The following is an 18,114-nucleotide window of genomic DNA, read 5'->3' on the forward strand; positions in this document are numbered from 1 at the left end:
TTAAAACTTTATTCTTAAAAATGTATTCACATTAAAACATGGTTATAAGTCTTTAACAACTAGGTCTGATAGTTTTATCATTTTCTTTTACTGGCTATCAAAAAGTTCTCTCATATCTGTTTTGCTTCTTATGGGGTTTTTTGTTTTTTTAAATAACTCTTTTTTCATTTGTTTGTTTTGTTAATCCTCACCCAAGGATATTTTTCCATTGATTTTTAGAGAGAGTGGAAGGGCGGGGAAGAGACAAACATCAATGTGAGAGAGACACAAGGGTTGGTTGCCTTTCCCATGCACTCTGACCAGGGCCGGGAATTGGGCCTGCAACGGAGGTACCTGCCCTTGATAGAATCCAACCCCCTTTCAGTCGGAGGACCAACATTCTATCCACTGAGCCAAACTGGCTAGAGATCTCATATCTGTTTTAATTGAAAATATTTCTGCTGTCTGCAGAAACAAACTAGTCAGTATAGACTTTTTTTATTTTTAGTATATCTCTATTGATTTCAGAGAAGAAGGGAGAGGGAGAGAGAGATAGAAACATCAGTGATGAGAGAGAATCATTGATCTGCTGCCTCCTGCACATCCCCCATTGGGGATTGAACCCACAACCCAGGCATGTGCTGTGACCTCCTGGTTCGTAGGTTGACACTCAACCACTGAGTCACACCGGCTGGGCTACTCAGTATAGTCTTTATATAAACTGTTTATAATAGGCAAAATAGAGTCTTTCCTTGCCCTTCTCTAGATAAAGCCATCTAATTCCTTTAACTTTTCCTTATGATATAAAACAGTGGTTCTCAACCTTCCTAATGCTGCGACCCTTTAATACAGTTCCTCATGTTGTGGTGACCCCCAATTTCATTGTTACAAATTGAACATAATTAAAGCATAGTGATTAATCACAAAAACAATATGTAATTATATATGTGTTTTCTGATGGTCTTAGGCGACCCCTGTGAAAGGGTCGTTTGACCCCCAAAGGGGTCGCGACCCACAGGTTGAGAACCCCTGATATAAAAGAACTTTCCTGCCCTAGCCTGTTTGGCTCAGTGGATAGAGCCTCAGCCTGTGGACCGAAGAGTCCGGGGTTCGATTCTGGTCAAGGGCACGTACCTCAGTTGCAGGCTCCTCTCCAGCCCGGGCCCTGGTCAGAGTGCCTGCAGGAGGCAACTAATTAATGTGTTTCACTTACATTGATGTTTCTCTCTGTCTTTCCCACTCTCCCACTCTCTCTAAAAATCAATGGGAAAATATCCTCGGGTAAATAAATAAATATATAAATAAAAGAACTTGCCCTAACCGGTTTGGCTCAATGGATAGAGCATCGGCATTCGGACTGAAGGGTCCCAGGTTCGATTCCGGTCAAGGGCATGTACCTTGGTTGCAGGCACATACCCAGTAGGGAGTGTGCAGGAGGCAGCTGAATCGATGTTTCTCTCTCATCGATGTTTCTAACTCTCTATCCCTCTCCCTTCCTCTCTGTAAGAAATCAATAAAATATATTAAAAATAAATAAATAAATAAATAAAAGAACTTTTCTGGTGAGTTTTGATTTCTTACTCCATGATTTACTCTGTCTTTTCCATTTTACCCAAGGTCTAAAGCTCCAGTCTCAACATTTTTTTCTGTTAATTTCTCTGAAACTCCCAACTCTCCTAAAATGACTCAGATTGTTTTATCTTTCCTAGACTTTGTTAACATCTCCACTTACCTAAGTCCACTTAAAATGCCCCTGAGAACCTGATACCTTTTCCCAAAATTACACTGGGATTCTATCAAGACCTCCATCAAATCATGTGTCAAATAATATTCCAGATACCAAAAGTATTTCACTAGTCTTCCTGCTCCCCCAAAACAATTACATTAGCATATAGTTACCAAGAATGCAAGAACACACCTGTTTACCTGTTAAAAAAGTAAGTACACAAAAACAACCCCTAAAAAGGCAATGACCTGTAAATAATTCTATTATGCAACAGAATTTATGTCAATAGCTACCAATGCCTTTCTATCTAAACCTAGGCCTAATTCTCATCACCTACCTTGTTTCAACGAGGTAAGCAGTATATGTTTCTTGCATGTTCATGGCATTTCTTCCGGTTCGCTTTTCTGCTTCTGAAACACTAATTTCTATCTTCTTCAACCAAAAATTATTTTCTGTCATCTGGACAAAAACAAATGGAAGAACAATAACAACAAAAAAAACTTTTAAGATGGTATTGAAAAAAAACAAACAGCTATTATAATAGCTACTAGAGGCCTAGTGCATGAAATTTGTGCATGGGGGGTGGGGTCCCCTCAGCCCAGCCTGCACCCTCTCCAATCCGGGACCCCTCGGACATCCCTCTCATAATCCTGGACCGCTGGCTCCTAATCGCTCACCTGCCTGCCTGCCTGGTTGCCCCTAACTGCGCCCCCCTTGCCAGCCTGATCACCCCTAACTGCAGGCCTGGTCGTCCCTAAATGCCCTCCTCTGCCGGCTTAGTTGCACCTAACTGCCCCTCCCCCCCCCCCCCCGCTGACCTGATCGCCCCTCACTGCCCCCCCCCCGCACCGACCTGGTCGCCTCTTACTGCCCCCCCCCGCCAGCCTGGTCGCCCCCAACTTGCCCCCCATGCCGGCCTGGTCGCCCCCAATTGACCCTCCCTGCTGGCCTGGTCACTCCTAACTGCCCCCCCTGCTGGCCTGGTCGCCCCTCACGGCACCCCCGCTGGCCTGGTCACCCCACACAGCCTGCTGTTCAGTCATTTGGTCATCCCTCATTAACCCCCCTGCCGACCTGATTGCCCCTCACGGCCCCCCCTCTGAAGTCCTGGTCGTCCCACACAGCCTGCTTGTTCAGTCGTTTGGTCGTCCCTACTAACCCCCCTGCCAGCCTGGTCGCCCCCACGCAGCCTGCTGTTCAGTTGTTTGGTCACCCCTCACTAACCCCCCTGCCGGCCTGGTCATAGGCAGCCATCTTATGAGGGCATGAGGGTTAACTTGCATATCACCTCTTTATTATATAACTAGAGGCCCAGTGCACAAAAATTTGTGCACTGGTGGGGGGGGTGTCCCTCAGCCCCACTTGTGCCCTCTCACAGTCTGGGACCCCTCGGGAGATAACCACCTGCTGGCTTAGGCTCGCTCCCCGGGTGGCAGATGGCAGGCCCGATCCCTCAGTGCCTGTCCCGCCTCCCCGGGTTGCGCAAACGGCAGGGCCGATCCAGGGGGTTGGGGCACCGCCCCAGGTCGGGACGCCCGGGCGGGCCGGCCGATCGCTGCTGTACCGCCCAGCCGCGCCAGGTCGGGTCGCACACAGACACCCGACACCCCGGATCACAGATAGCACGCCCGGATGGCGGCAGGGCAGGCGGGATGGTGCTGCCCCGCCCTTCCTGCAGTATGCAAATTAGCCACCATCTTTGTTGGCGGTTAATTTGCATATCGTGCTGATTAGCCAATGGGAGGCATAGCGAAGGTATGGCCAATTACCATGTTTGTCAATTATTAGATAGGATATAATAAAACCCATTATTGGTATATATTTCAAACTAGTTTCTTATATTTCTTAAGTTACTACGGGTTTACTAATTACAGCAGCAAATGATATGCCTGCCTATCTTTACCCGTACACTATAGCATATTAAATTTTTCCAGAAGCTATTTTAACAAGTATCACACATTTAAGTATTAAAACATCCTATATAATCCTATCCTATGTAATAAAAGGCTAATATGCAAATCGACCGAACGGCAGAACCAGTTGCTATGACATGCACTGACCACCAGGGAACAGATGCTCAATGCAGGAGCTGCCCCCTGGTGGTCAGTGTGCTCCCGCAGGGGGAGCACAGCTCAGCCAGAAGCTGGGCTCATAGCTGGCAAGTGCAGCAGCGGTGGTGGGAGCCTCTCCCACCTCCGAGGCAGCGCTAAGGATGTCCAACTGCCAGCTTAGGCCCGCACCCCACAGGGAGCGGGCCTAAGCCATCAGTGGGACATCCCCCAAGGACTCCCAGACTGCGAGAGGGCGCAAGCCAGGCTGAGGGACAGCCCCCGCCACCCCCATCCCAGTGCATGAATTTTGTGCACCGAGCCTCTAGTAGAAAGATAATAGGAGAAAGAACAATAAAATGTAGACATTTCATAGAAGTGACCAAGAATAAATCGATATAGAAATGCATAAGAAAAAAGTCTAAAAATGCATTGTACAAAGATGAATGATCCTCAATAGTGATACCTAATTTTTTATTTTATCAAACTCAAATCTCTCTCAAAAATAAAATACCATATACTGTATATGCCAAAAGGCAAGATTTTCAGCAGGCAATTTCATTTAAAAATTACAAAAGCAGGAGTTATCTTAGTCAACTTTAAATTTGCCTAAATGCCCTAGCCAGTTTGGCTCAGTGGATAGAGCATCAGCTTAAGGATTGAAGGGTCCTGGGTTCGATCCTGGTCAAGGGCACATATTTTTTTTAAAATATTGTTTACTGATTTTTTACAGAGAGGAAGGGAGAGGAATAAAGAGTTAGAAACATCGATGATAGAGAAACATCAATCAGCTGCCTCCTGCACACCCCCTACTGGGGATGTGCCTGCAACCAAGGTACATGCCCTTGACCAGAATGAACCTGGGACCCTTCAGTCTGCAGGACTCTATCCACTGAGCCAAACCAGTTAGGGCAAGGGCACATATCTTGTTTGCAGGCTTGATCCCCAGCTCTGGCTCTGGCCCTGGCCCTGACCCTGGTTCTGATCGGGGCCCATGTGAGAGGCAACCAAGCGATCGATGTGTCTCTCTCTCACATCGATGTTTCTCTCTCTGGCTCTCCCCCTCCTTTCCACTCTCTAAAAATCAATGAAAAAATATCCTCAGGTAAGGATTAACCAAAACAAAACATTTCTTTTAATGAAAAAAATATATAAAAATATTAGAGGGCATAGCATGAAGTAGTAGTTAAGTAGTAGTCACATGAATCAATACTTATGTATGAAAGTGTATGCTGATTATGTTGTAAAAATGTATTTTGTATTATGAGTCTCCTTCAGAAATAGCTGAGCGCTGCTGAGGTAGAAAAATGAGAAAAACGTTCTTGAGTATGATTTAAACACTTGCTGCTAAACTGATAAATTCTGTAACTATGCCTATACATTTTCTTTTCCTTTTTTATGTTATGCTCACCCACAAATAACCTCAAACCTTACAGTTCTGGCCTACTCCACTCAGTTCTCTGGTACCAGGTCAGTGAAGATGCTAATTATGTATAGGAATTTTTAAGTACCAGTTGCTCAAGCTCTCTTTGCCCCCACCAGCACTCCCTGGCCTAGAGTGCTCTCCCTAAAAAAAATAAATCACTCAGGCAGTGGCTCTCCTCTGGACAAATACTGTTACTACCAACTCAATGGAATCTTCCAGCCTAAAAAAGAAGTATTCTTACTTCCATTCCTTTGCTATTCCTCTCTTCTGCCAGGACTAATTACTACTTTCTTGGAGATTGGATCCCTCTCTTATATTTCCATTTTCTAAATCACTTTAAATAGAACTGACAATACTTTTAAAGAATGTGTTCTTCCTTACATGGAAAAAGTACAAAAGGAATAGAAAGGAGACTTCTAATTAGACAATGGAAAACAAGAGGATTGCACACTTACAGAAAGAAAAACACGAGACTATAGAAGATGAGCTTACAGCAGAATTTAGAATCTTGATTAGTGATATTTAAAACCAGAAGAAACCTATGAGTCTTAGGCAGTGCTTGTTTCCACTACCCCTAGGTGCAGAGAAACTCGCACAAATTGCTCTGCCCAAAATCTGCAGAGTTAAAATTAAGGCTCATGAGGTGAGCTTTTTGCCATCTCTGCACACGCTCTGCATAAATATTTCTGTGGTAAAAAACTTCTTGATAAATCAATACACCATTTACACATTTCTTTTTGTTTTAAAATTTAAACTTAATCTTTTTTTTAATATATTTTATTAATTTTTTACAGAGAGGAAGAGAGAGAGATAGAGAGTTAGAAACATCGATGAGAGAGAAACATTGATTCAGCTGCCTCCTGCACACTCCCTACTGGGGGTGTGCCCTCAACCCAGGTACATGCCCTTGACCGGAATCGAACCTGGGACCTTTCAGTCCGCAGGCCGACACTCTATCCACTGCGCCAAACCGGTTTCGGCTAAACTTAATCTTAACTAAAAAATCTGAAATATAGTATTGGAGCAATTTACGAAACTTTTAAACTTTTTTTTTATTTAATGAATCTCCATAGCTTAATGGACAGACTAATTTCAAAGCCAGGCAGACCCAGTCTCAAGTCCCAGCCATGCCACTGACTGACTACCTAGTGACCTTGGCCAAATCACTTATCTCCGAGCCTCTGCTTCATCTGTATCTGCCTTTTGAGGGTAATCTTCAAAATTAAGTAAAGAGTGGAGCCTCCGTGAATACACACACAAAGCTAACTTCACTCTCCGCCCAGACCACGTTCCTATGAATAACAGTAGCAATGTACCGATAGCTATAGCAATACTTCTCAAGTGGGGAGGAACTAGAGTGAAAGAGGGGATAGAAAGAGGGAAAAGGAGTATATGTCCCTATAAGGAGGGTTTGGGTAGTTGTGGGGGAGGAGGGAACAGTATACAAAGTATATACAAATATATGTGTGTTTAAACTCCTGGTATTTCTGAAATATTTGTCCAAATGGCTTGTATCTCCAAATGAATTACTAAATTGGGGAGTTGTTTTAGGAAACCCTCTAAGTTTGGTCACTTACAGATGGTCTCTTGGAATACATATTTACATTTTCCTAAAATGTCAGATAATACAATATAACTACAACCTCTACTGTATGATGGCATCTTTGGGTTTTCAAATATCTTAAACTGGGATTGTAGGGTAGTTAGCGTAAGTGGACACAACCCAGAACATACAGGCTTCAAAGAACTGATCATGACTTTATGGGAACCTTCTCTGCATTAATTGTACACCCCCACCAAAATTTTTTTTGAGACAACAGAAAAACTAGTCACATAGCTGCATAAAAAGCAAATGACATAAGCCCTGGCTGGGTGGCTCAGTTGGTTAGATCGTGTCCCATATGCCAAGATTACAGTCCAGGGCAGGGCACATACAAAAATCAACCAATGAAGACATAAATAGTGGAACTGCCCTGGCCAGTATCCCTCAGTGGTTAGAGCACTGGCCTTCACACCAAAAGGTCTCGGGTTCGATTCCAGAAAAAGGCACTTACCTGGGTTGCAGGTTTGCTCCCCCCCACCACCCGCCCAGGGGTGTGTGCCAAAGGCAACTAGGCAATGTATCTCTCACATGAATGTTTCTCTCTCTCTTGCTTTCTCTTCCTCTTCCTCCTCTTCCCTTCTCCTCCCTCCCTTTCACTTTCTGAAAAGCAATGGAAAAAATATCCTCAGGTGAGAATTAAAATAAATAATACATCGGTCAGTCAAATCGATCTCTCTCTGTCTTCCTCCCTATCTAAACTCAATCAATAAATAAAAATTAAAGAAAAAAAAAAGCAATCATCTAAGAGTCCAATTATGCACCACAGAAGTGCACACACTTCTCGATCACGTTTCAGATGCTGACCTCTCCACCAGTAATTCTAGAATTTAGGGAAAAATTCAATGAAAAACTTAAAATTCACCCCAAAAGTCTTCATACGACCCTATCAACCTCGACATTTCCCCAAGCAGGCAAAACCTTCAACTCCTGTGTTGCAGTTCCTGGCTATCTGGTCTCTAGACTTAGAGTTAAGAGCCTTTCCAGTTACAGTCAGCAAACAATTTTAACTTTTCTTTATCCACCATAAGGCAGTTTCATATTAGCACTAACACCAGGTTCCAGAAAGAAAGAAAAAAGCAGCGAAATGGATGAGCAATAGGCATACTGGGGAGGGCTTCTGAAAGGCGTCTTTCTAACCCGGCCTCCCCATCACGCCTTCTGAGCGCAAACCCTCTGGATCGGAAACAGTTGCAAACAGTGAACGAGATGGAAACCACCAAGCAGACCGAGACATCGATGACAAGTCTCCACTGGGAACCACAGCCCTGACCCACGAGGGCAAGGACTGCCGAATGCGTTTAAAACGCTGTGGGGGGTTTTTTTAACTTGTACCTTTTCTTGACTCTAACACGGTCTTCAATTTCCTCACCGTGGCGACCGGCCAATCAGCCTGACCGCCCCCGCCTGGCTCCTCGAGCCCCCACTCCCTCCCTTCCCCAACTCCGCTGCCCACAGCCACGGCCTCCGTGAAGCCGTCTCCCCCGCACAGCCCTCGCCGGACAGACAGACAGACAGAACCCTCGCGTTCCTCTCAAGCCCAAGCCTCGGGGCTCCCGGACCTCCGGAAGCCGCATCGGCTGCAGCCTGGCCGTCCCGAGCCGGACCCCACGCCCGCCGGACCGCACCCACAGCAACCCCGCGCTCTCCCCGCCGCCGCCCTCTCGGCCCTCCCGGGGCGCCGCCGCCCTCCCGGCGCTCCCCCTGCCCAGGACCCCTTTTCCACCGAGCCTTCCCCTCTCAGCACCTGTGGCCCGGCTTTTCCAGCGCGTCTCCCGGTCACCATCTACCCGCCCCCGCCAGCCGAGCCCCGCCCGGCCCGCTAGGCCCCGACACAGGCCGGCAGCCTCCGTCGCCCTTTCTCACCGTGCGGTCCCCGGGGCCCTCCTCGTCCTGGGCCCCCTCCGCTTCCTCACCCACCGCCGCCTCCAGCCCAGCGTCGGGGTGGCCCAGAGGCTCGTGGGGCGCCGGCTGCAGTAGCCGCTCCAGGGCCGGGGCTGCCTCTTCCATGGCCGCAGCTTCGCGCGGCGGGTCCACTGTGCGCCTGCGCCGTCGCGCCCCGCACGCCCCGCCCCTCCGCTCGTGGCCACGCCTCCAGGTCCCGCCCCCTCGGCCCTGGGCGGCCAAGCCACGCCCCGACCTGCTTGCGGGGGCGGAGATCCAAAGGGCTCGCCCTTCCCGGTAGGTATTGGGGCTGGAGCTGCTGTGGAAAGGCGCGCCTCCGAAGGTAGTGATCAGCTACTAAGCCGGGAGACCCAGAAAGCCAGGAAAACTGATGGAGGGAGAAAAAGCGAGAAAGGCAAGGGGAAGGGAAAGTTCAGAGTAGGTATTGGACCCAATCAGGTTGGTGATCACCTAAAGAAAACTTAAAACTCACAAGAAATCGGAGCCCCTAATATTCTAACATTCTCCCTCTTGTCCTCTGTCTTGCGTGCATTATTGGTTCCATTTTTCCCCCTGGAAAGACCAGAGGGGTATAAATTATTGACTTTCAGAAGGTTAAGTAACAGAGTCAGCAAAAGGTAACACTTCCAAGTGTTTGAGAGAAGCGAAGTGCTTGGCCGAAGCAGTGCTTGACTTCTATTTTAGGTATTTCATGAAGCCCTAGAGATCTCTGATAATTTTCTACAAACACCTCGTTGAATTTAGAAACCTGATTCCATGGTAATCACTCACTATGGTAACCCGATGGAAAACACTCACTGGGTGTACCAGACTTCGGTACCTGGAGGTACCTTCTAGGCAAAGTCTGGGCCATCTGACCAGAAACTGATCTTTCTGCCCAAATACTTAGTTTTTTAAGATGTGACACAATTTCCCCTCCTCCTGGGACGCTTTCTCCCATTCACCTTAAAACCTTAAGTTATCACATCTATGTGCTAACAACTTTGTTGATAAATTGATTATGACCTTTCTCATATTATTTTAGTTATTTATGTATCTGTCTGCCCAACTAGAGTTTGGACTCCTTTAATACAATGACACCCCCCCCACCCCAACCACACCCCCCGCTGCTGTTGCTCAGTGGTTGAGCCTCAACCTATGCACCAGGTCATGGTTCAATCCCCGGTCAGGGCACATGCCCTGGTTCAGGGCTCCATCCCCAATGTGGGGCATGCAGGAGGCAGCCAATCAATTATTCTCTCTTCATTGATGTTTCTATCTCTCTTCCTCTCCCTTCCTCTCTGAAATAAATAAAAATACATTTTTAAAAAAAGAAGAAGAAGAAGAAGAAGAAAAACAGCCCTAACCGGTTTGGCTCAGTGGATAGCGAGTCTGCCTGTGGACTGAAGGATCCCAGGTTCGATTCCGGTCAAGGGCATGTACCTTGGTTGCGGGCACATCCCCAGTAGGGGATGTGCAGGAGGCAGCTGATCAATGTTTCTCTCTCATCGATGTTTCTAACTCTCTATCCCTCTCCCTTCCTCTCTGTAAAAAAAAAAAAAAATCAATAAAATACATCATAAAAAAAAAAAGACAAGGACCCTATCTTATTTTTTTTTTTCTCTTACCAAGCCTAGAACATTTACTCAATAAATGTTTAAAGGCATTTTATCAATTTATCAGGGACTATTCATGCTAGGCAAATTCTCAGGAAACACTTTTACTTATTTTTTTAATTTTACTTATTGACTTGAGAGAGAGAGAAATCAATTTGTTGTTCCACCCATCCATGCACTCATTGGTTGTTTTTTGTGTGTGCCCTGACCTAGATCGAACTGCAGCCAAAACCTTGGCCTATGGGGCTTAACAAAGCAGTCATGTGAGGGGAGGCCACCGTGCTATCTGTAGTTTTGTTTTGCTTTGTTTTGTTAAGAAAAGGGGAAACAGTGCCCCTATTTTGTTTTACTTTTTTTCCCCTTCATGACTGTCTTTGATATCCATTTTAAGTTGTCAGCTATATATAACTTTGTCCCTATATCTTCTTTTTTAAAAAAATATATATATTTTATTGATTTTAGAGAGGAAAGGAGTGGGGAAGAGAGAAACATCAATGATGAGAGAGAATCATTGATTGGCTGCCTCCTTCATGCCCTCCACTGGGGATCAAGCCTGCAACCCAGTCATGTGTCCTTGGCTGGAATCGAACCCAGGACCCCTCAGTCTGCAGGTCGACACTCTATCCATTGAGCCAAACCAGCTAGGGCTGTCCCTATATCTTCTTAAGAGATGGCCTTGAAGAAACAAAATCTGAAAAATCCAAAAGGGTGTTTGAAGAGTCAAAAATCAGGGCAAATAGGGTCACATGATCATTTTCTCCTATCTACACTAATAAAAGAGAAACATGGTAATTAGCATACGACCGCTACCCTTCCCATTGGCTAATCAGCATATCCTTATGCAAATTAACTGTCAGCCAAGATGGCGGCCGGCAGCCATGCACTGAAGTGAGCAGGGAGGCTTGCTTGCTCCAGTGACTGTGGACTCCAACGTTCCCCGCCTGCCGCTGCCGGCCTCTCAGCTGCACCTCTAAGCAACTATGTACTATGTTGCAAATAAGAAGCTAAACAAAACCCCAGAAACCGGCTTTCATTCAGCCAGGCTTCAGCCAGCCGGACCGCAACATTGTATCAATGTTTTCAGCAGAGAGGCCTCAGAGCTAAAGCTGGCCCAGAATAAAAAAAAGAAAAAAGAAAAAAAGGAGCAGTTGGGAGCTTCAGTCACCTGCTTCCGGAAAACAGCCCTCAGCCCCTCACCCAGACTGGCCAGGCACCCCAGTGGGGACCCCCACTCTGATCCAGGACACCCTTCAGGGCAAACCAGCCAGCCCCCACCCATGCACCAGGCCTCTATTCTATATAGTAAAAGGGTAATATGCCTCCCGGCACTGGGATCAGCGGAGCAGCGAGGCTCCCGGCACCAGGATCAGCATGACAGCGGACAGCACCCAAACCCCCTGATCGCCCTGCGGCTCTGTTCGTGACAGGGGAAGGCACCCCAACCCCCTGATCAGCCCTGCTCTGTGCCTGATAGGGGGGAGCTCCCCAGTCCCCTGATTGCCCTGCGGCTCTGTGTTTGACAGGGTGCAGCGCCTTAACCCCCTGATCCGCCCTGCTCTGTGTGTGAAAGGGTGCGGCGCCCCAAACCCCCACCCCCACCCCCACGGGCCCTGCTCTGTGTGTGACAGGGTAGAGCCATAACCTCTCCATTGGCCCTGCCCTGAGTGTGACAGTGGCGGCGCCCCAACCCCCTGATCGGCCCTGCTCTGTGGGTGATAGAGGGTGGCACCCCAACCCCCCTCCACGGGCCTTGCTCTGTGTGTGACAGGGTAGAGCCATAACCTCCCCATTGGCCCTGCCCTGAGTGTGACAGGATGCAGCGCCCCAACCCCCTGATCTGCCCTGCTCTGTGTGTGACAGGGGGCGGTGCCCCAGCTCCCCTATCGGCCCTACTCTGTGAGTGACAGGGGGGAGCTCCTCAACCCCCTGATCAGCCCTGCTCTGTGCGTGACAGGGGGGAGCTCCCCAACCCCCTGATCAGCCCTGCTCTGTGTGTGACAGGGTATGGAGCCCCAACCCCCCTGATGGGCCCTGCTCTGTGAGTGACAGGGGGCAGCGCCCCAACCCCCTGATTGGCCTTGCTCTGTGAGTGACAGGGGGCAGCACCTCAACCCTGAGAATAACTCCCCTGGGTGGTGGTTGGGCAGAGGTCTCAGATGTGTCCATAAAACCACTGGCAGGGAAGGAATTACATCTTTGGGGCCTTAAGCATTGAAAGATGATGTTTCTCATATATGTTCAAAATAGTAATAATAATCTATCTACACTAATAAGAGAGAAACATGGTAATTAGCGTACGACCGCTACCCTTTTCATTGGCTAATCAGTGAGTATATGCAAATTAACTGTCAGCCAAGATGGCGGCCGGCAGCCAGGCACTGAAGCGAGCATGAGGTTTGCTTGCTGCGGACTCCAAGTTCCCCACCTCACTTGACGGCCTCTCAGCTGCAACTCTAAGCAACTATGTTCTATGTTGCAAATAAGAAGCTAAACAAAACCCCAGAAACCAGCCAGACTGAAAGCCAGCCGGACTGCAACATTGTATCGATGTTTTCAGCAGCGAGGCCTCAGAGCTAAAGCTGGCCCAGAATAAAAAAAAACAAAAAACAAAAAACAAGGAGTGGTTGGGAGCTTCAGTCACTCGCCAACCAGAAAACAGCCCTCAGCCCCTCACCCAGACTGGCCAGGCACCCCAGTGGGGACCCCCACCCTGATCCAGGACACCCTTCAGGGCAAACCAGCCAGCCCCTACCCATGCACCAGGCCTCTATCCTATATAGTAAAAGGGTAATATGCCTCCCAGCACCGGGATCAGCGGAGCAGCGAGGCTCCCGGCACCAGGATCAGTGTGACAGGGGGCAGCACCCAAACCCCCTGATCGCCCTGCGGCTCTGTGTGTGACAGGGTGCAGCGCACCAACCCCCTGATCGGCCCTGCTCTGTGTGTGACAGAGGGCGGGGCCACAACCTCCCTATCTGCCCTGCTCTGTTCGTGACAGGGGAAGGCGCCCCAACCCCCTGATCAGCCCTGCTCTGTGCCTGATAGGGGGGAGCTCCCCAGTCCCCTGATTGCCCTGCAGCTCTGTGTTTGACAGGTTGAAGCACACCAACCCCTGATCAGCCCTGCTGTGTGTGTGACAGGGTGCGGCGCCCCAACCCTCCCCCCCCACGGGCCTTGCTCTGTGTGTGACAGGGTAGAGCCATAACCTCCCCATTGGCCCTGCCCTGAGTGTGACAGGGTGCAGCGTCCCAACCCCCTGATCCGCCCTGCTCTGTGTGTGACAGGGGGCGGTGCCCCAACTCCCCTATCGGCCCTACTCTGTGAGTGATAGGGGGGAGCTCCCCAACCCCCTGATTGACCCTGCTCTGTGCGTGACAGGGTACGGAGCCCCAACCCCCCTGATGGGCCCTGCTCTGTGAGTGACAGGGTACAGAGACCCAACCCCCTGATCAGCCCTGCTCTGTGAGTGACAGGGGGCAGCGCCCGAACCCCCTGATTGGCCCTGCTCTGTGAGTGACAGGGGGCAGCACCCCAACCCCCTGATCGGCCCTGCTCTGTGCGTGACAGGGGGTGGCGCAGCAACCTCCCCATCGACCCTGCCTTGAGTGTGACGGGGGCGGTGCCTCAACCCCCCAATCGGCCCTACCTTGAGTGTGACAGGGGGCGGTGCCCCAACCCCCCAATCCGCCCTGCTCTGTGCATGACGGGGCGGCGCCCCAACTCCCCAATCGGCCCTGCTCTGAGCCTGACCAGGGGCTGCACTTAGGGATTGGGCCTGCCCTCTGCCACCAGGGAGCAGGCCTAAGCCAGCAGGTCGTTATCTCCCGAGGGATCCCAGACTGCGAGAGGGCACAGGCCGGGCTGGGCCCCCCCCCCCCCCCCGAGTGCACAAATTTTTGTGCACCGGGCCTCTAGTAATGTATAATATGTGTTTCTTGTGGTAAAATTAGAGAACAGTTATGAGTAAAAATAAAATTAAACCTATCTATACTCCCACACCCAAAGAGAAGCACTCTTCACATTTAACGTATGTCCCTTTTATATAATCACACTATAGTGCTATTTTATAACTTAGTCACTTATTACAGCAAGAACACCGTTCCATGTGGTTAAATATATTTTTACAGTCTCTTCTTAAAGGCTACATAGTGTTCTACTTCAAAAAACAATACTGCAATTTAGTTAATCTTACAATCCTCTATAGTTACTTTTATAAACAACACTGCAGTGACCAGCCTTCTACATAATATCTTTGTGTATCTAACCAGTTAAAGTATTAGGCTAAGTAGGAATTGAAAGATTTTAAGGAAAAATTTTACTTTAAGCTCTGATAATACCTGAGAAATTATCTATATATATAAAAGGCTGCCCTAACGGTTTGGCTCAGTGAGCGTCGGCCTATGAACTGAAGGGTCCCAGGTTCGATTCCGGTCAAGGGCATGTACCTTGGTTGCAGGCACATCCCCAGTAGGGGGTGTGCAGGAGGCAGCTGATCAATGTTTCTCTCTCATCGATGTATCTAACTCTCTATCCTCTCCCTTCCTCTTGGTAAAAAAATCAATAAAATATATTTTAAAAATAAATAAATAAATAAATAAAAGGCTAAGTGACCTACCATACATCCATCTGACCATATGACTGTCTGGTACATATGACGCGCACTAGCAATCCTATATAATCCTATATAATAAAAGCCTAATGTGCTAAGTGTCCAACCATTCACGTTCAACCAGTTGCTATGATGCACACTGACCACCAGGGGGCAGACTCTCCAACTGGTAGGTTAGCTTCCTGCTGGGGTCCAGACAATTGGGACTGGATGAGATGGGCCGGACACAGCCTGGAGCCCTCCAGTGGTCCCTCCCCAGCCCCAATCATGCACTGGTGGGGTCCCTCGGCCTGGTCTGCACCCTCTTGCAATCCGGGAACCCTTGGGGGATGTTGGAGAGCCAGTTTCGGCCCAATCCCCACAAGCCAGGCCGAGGGACCCCACTGGTGCACAAATCCATGCACTGGGCCTCTAGTTTAAAAATAAACATTGACTTGCGCATGCGCGATACATATAAAGCTCTTGCTGGCGCCAATCGCATGCATGTGTTTTGATCTGTCATTGTTGATCCTGAATTTGGTTGTTTTTGTTGATATTCTGAAGCTGAAAGAAAGCAGCATCATAGACAGAATATATCTGAAGACCAACTATTGGCACAACATACCTCTGTTGTTATAGCATGTTGTTATTGTATATTTATGAATCAATTTATATCTTATTTTCATATACATTTTACTAATTTTCTTTCATCTCTGACACTTCTATTATAGAGAAAGGGCAAATAGCGATATTAAAAATTTTCTTCTAGCCGAAACCGGTTTGGCTCAGTGGATAGAGCGTCGGCCTGTGGACTCAGGGGTCCCGGGTTCGATTCCGGTCAAGGGCATGTACCTGGGTTGCGGGCACATCCCCAGTAGGAGATGTGCAGGAGGCGGCTGATCGATGTTTCTCTCTCATCGATGTTTCTAACTCTCTATCTCTCTCCCTTTCTCTCTGTAAAAAGTCAATAAAATATATTTAAAAAAAATAATAAAATAATAAAATAAAATAAAAATTTTCTTCTAGTTAATTTTCTTTCAATGTGCACGAATCCATGCACCAGGCCACTAGTTGTAAAATAATATAACTGGTTTATTGCAAAATAATGTAATTCTCAAAATTGGGAAGACCAAGATGGCGGCGTAGGTAAACACCGGAGACCGCTGCCGCAAACAACCATTTCAAAAATACAACTAAAAGACTGAACGGACATCACCCAGAACCACAGGAAGGCTGGCTGAAGAGAGACTCTACAACTAGAAGGAAAGAGAACAGCAAATCGAGGCTCAGAGGCGGCGCAGTGTGGAAAATACAAAGGTACCGAGGTGCGCGCGCAAAGCGGGCTGGTGGCTGAGGGCGCGGTTGTCGTTTTCTGCCGGGAGTGAGTCTCAGACTCTGGGCTCCAGATCCGGGCGAGTCTCTAGGGACCCAGACTCAAACGGGAGAAGCGGGATTATCCGGCATCAGTTGGGACCTGAGGGCAGCTTTCTCTCCGAGGTTTGCAGCGGCTGCCGGGGTTCTGAGAAGCAGAGCCTCTGGGAACGGGACTGAGCGTGGCCATAACTGCTCCCTCCGCCCGCCCTGTTGAGCCCGCCCCGCCCAAAACCTGCGCACAGCCATTTGCCGATTGCCTCAGGCAAAGGCTGGATTAGCGCCTCCCCAGAAGGCAGACGTTTTCCACACAGCTGATTTCCACAGCCAGCCGGCCTGGTGGTCAAACCCCTCTAGTGTTAACTACAACAATTAAGGCTTGGCTAGAACAAGACTGCGCACAGAGACCACAAGGGGGTGCACCAAGAAAGCATAAAAGATGCGGAGACAAAAAAACATGACAGAAATGGAGGATATGGAGCTAAGAATCGCAATTTTGAGGGCTTGCCATAAATTTGTGCAGAGCCTCACGAAAACTAATGAGACCCTCGATGCTACGATAAAGAAATTAGAAAGTAAGCATACACGGACTGAAATAAAGAATATTATACCCAATAGCAGACCAGAGGAGTACAATAATCAAACCAAAGATTCGACAAAAAACACCCAATTGGAAAAGCAAAATGAAAAAAGAATCCCAAAGTGTGAAGATAGTGTAAGGAGCCTCTGGGACAGCTTTAAGCGGTCTAATATCAGAATCATTGGAGTGCCAGAAGATGAGAGACAGCAAGATATTGAAAACCTATTTCAAGAAATAATGGCAGAAAACTTCCCCCACCTGGTGAAAGAAATGGACTTACAGGTCCAAGAAGCGCAGAGAACCCCAAACAAAAGGAATCCAAAGAGGACCACACCAAGACACATCATCATTAAAATGCCAAGAGCAAAAGACAAAGAGAAAATCTTAAAAGCAGCAAGAGAAAGAGGCTCAATTACCTACAAGGGAATACCCATACGACTGTCAGCTGATTTCTCAACAGAAACTTTGCAGGCCAGAAGGGAATGGCAAGAAATATTCAAAGTGCTGAATACCAAGAACCTACAACCAAGATTACTTTATCCAGCAAAGCTATCATTCAGAATTGAAGGTCAGATAAAGAGCTTCACAGATAAGGAAAAGCTAAAGGAGTTCATCACCGCCAAACCAGTATTATATGAAATGCTGAAAGGTATCCTTTAAGAAGAGGAAGAAGAAGAAAAAGGTAAAGATACAAATTATGAACAACAAACATGCATCTATCAACAAATGAATCTAAGAATCAAGTGAATAAATAACCTGATGTACAGAATGAACTGGTGATTATAATAGAATCAGGGACATAGAAAGGGAATAGACTGACTATTCTTGGGGGAAAAAGGGGTGTGGGAGATGCGGGAAGTGACTGGACAAAAATCATGCACCTATGGATGAACACAGTGGGTGGGGAGTGAGGGTGGAGGGTGGGGTGGGAGCTGGAAGGAGGGGAGTTATGGGGGGAAAAAAGAGGAACAAATGTAATAATCTGAACAATAAAGATTTAATTTAAAAAAAAAAAAAATTGATATTTGTACCAACTAGATAATGTCTTACCCTTGGGGCTGCTTACAAGCTAATAAATTCGTTTTGAGAGAGAGACAATAACTAATGTTTATTTAAAAAGCCTGAGTTCGGCCGGCCGGCGTGGCTCAGTGGTTGAGTGTCGACCTATGAACCTGGGATCACAGGTTCAATTCCCAGTCAGGGCATATACCCGGGTTGCAGGCTTGATCCTCAGTGTGGGGTGTGCAGGAGGCAGCCGATCAGTGATTCTCTCTCATCATTGATGTTTCTGTCTCT

At 47.8% G+C, this 18,114-nt stretch overlaps 1 protein-coding gene across 1 annotated transcript in view; it reads right to left on the bottom strand.

Annotated features, from left to right (window-relative positions):
• Window positions 1-8,811, bottom strand: part of SNX4 (sorting nexin 4) — a 76,897-nt gene extending 68,086 nt beyond the window's left edge. Inside the window, exons 1-2 of the mRNA XM_070406408.1 lie at window positions 8,646-8,811; window positions 2,043-2,164 (exon numbers count right to left, since the gene is read on the bottom strand). Of these exons, the coding sequence (XP_070262509.1) occupies window positions 2,043-2,164; window positions 8,646-8,789 (266 nt within the window). The 5' untranslated portion in view covers window positions 8,790-8,811. The remainder of the gene's footprint in view (window positions 1-2,042; window positions 2,165-8,645) is intronic.
• Window positions 8,812-18,114: the final 9,303 nt, after the last annotated feature.

This window comes from Myotis yumanensis, unplaced genomic scaffold (assembly GCF_028538775.1).
Source record: "Myotis yumanensis isolate MYYU_CA2020_CCGP unplaced genomic scaffold, mMyoYum1.0.hap1 SCAF_2, whole genome shotgun sequence".
NCBI classification, from domain to species: domain Eukaryota; kingdom Metazoa; phylum Chordata; class Mammalia; order Chiroptera; family Vespertilionidae; genus Myotis; species Myotis yumanensis.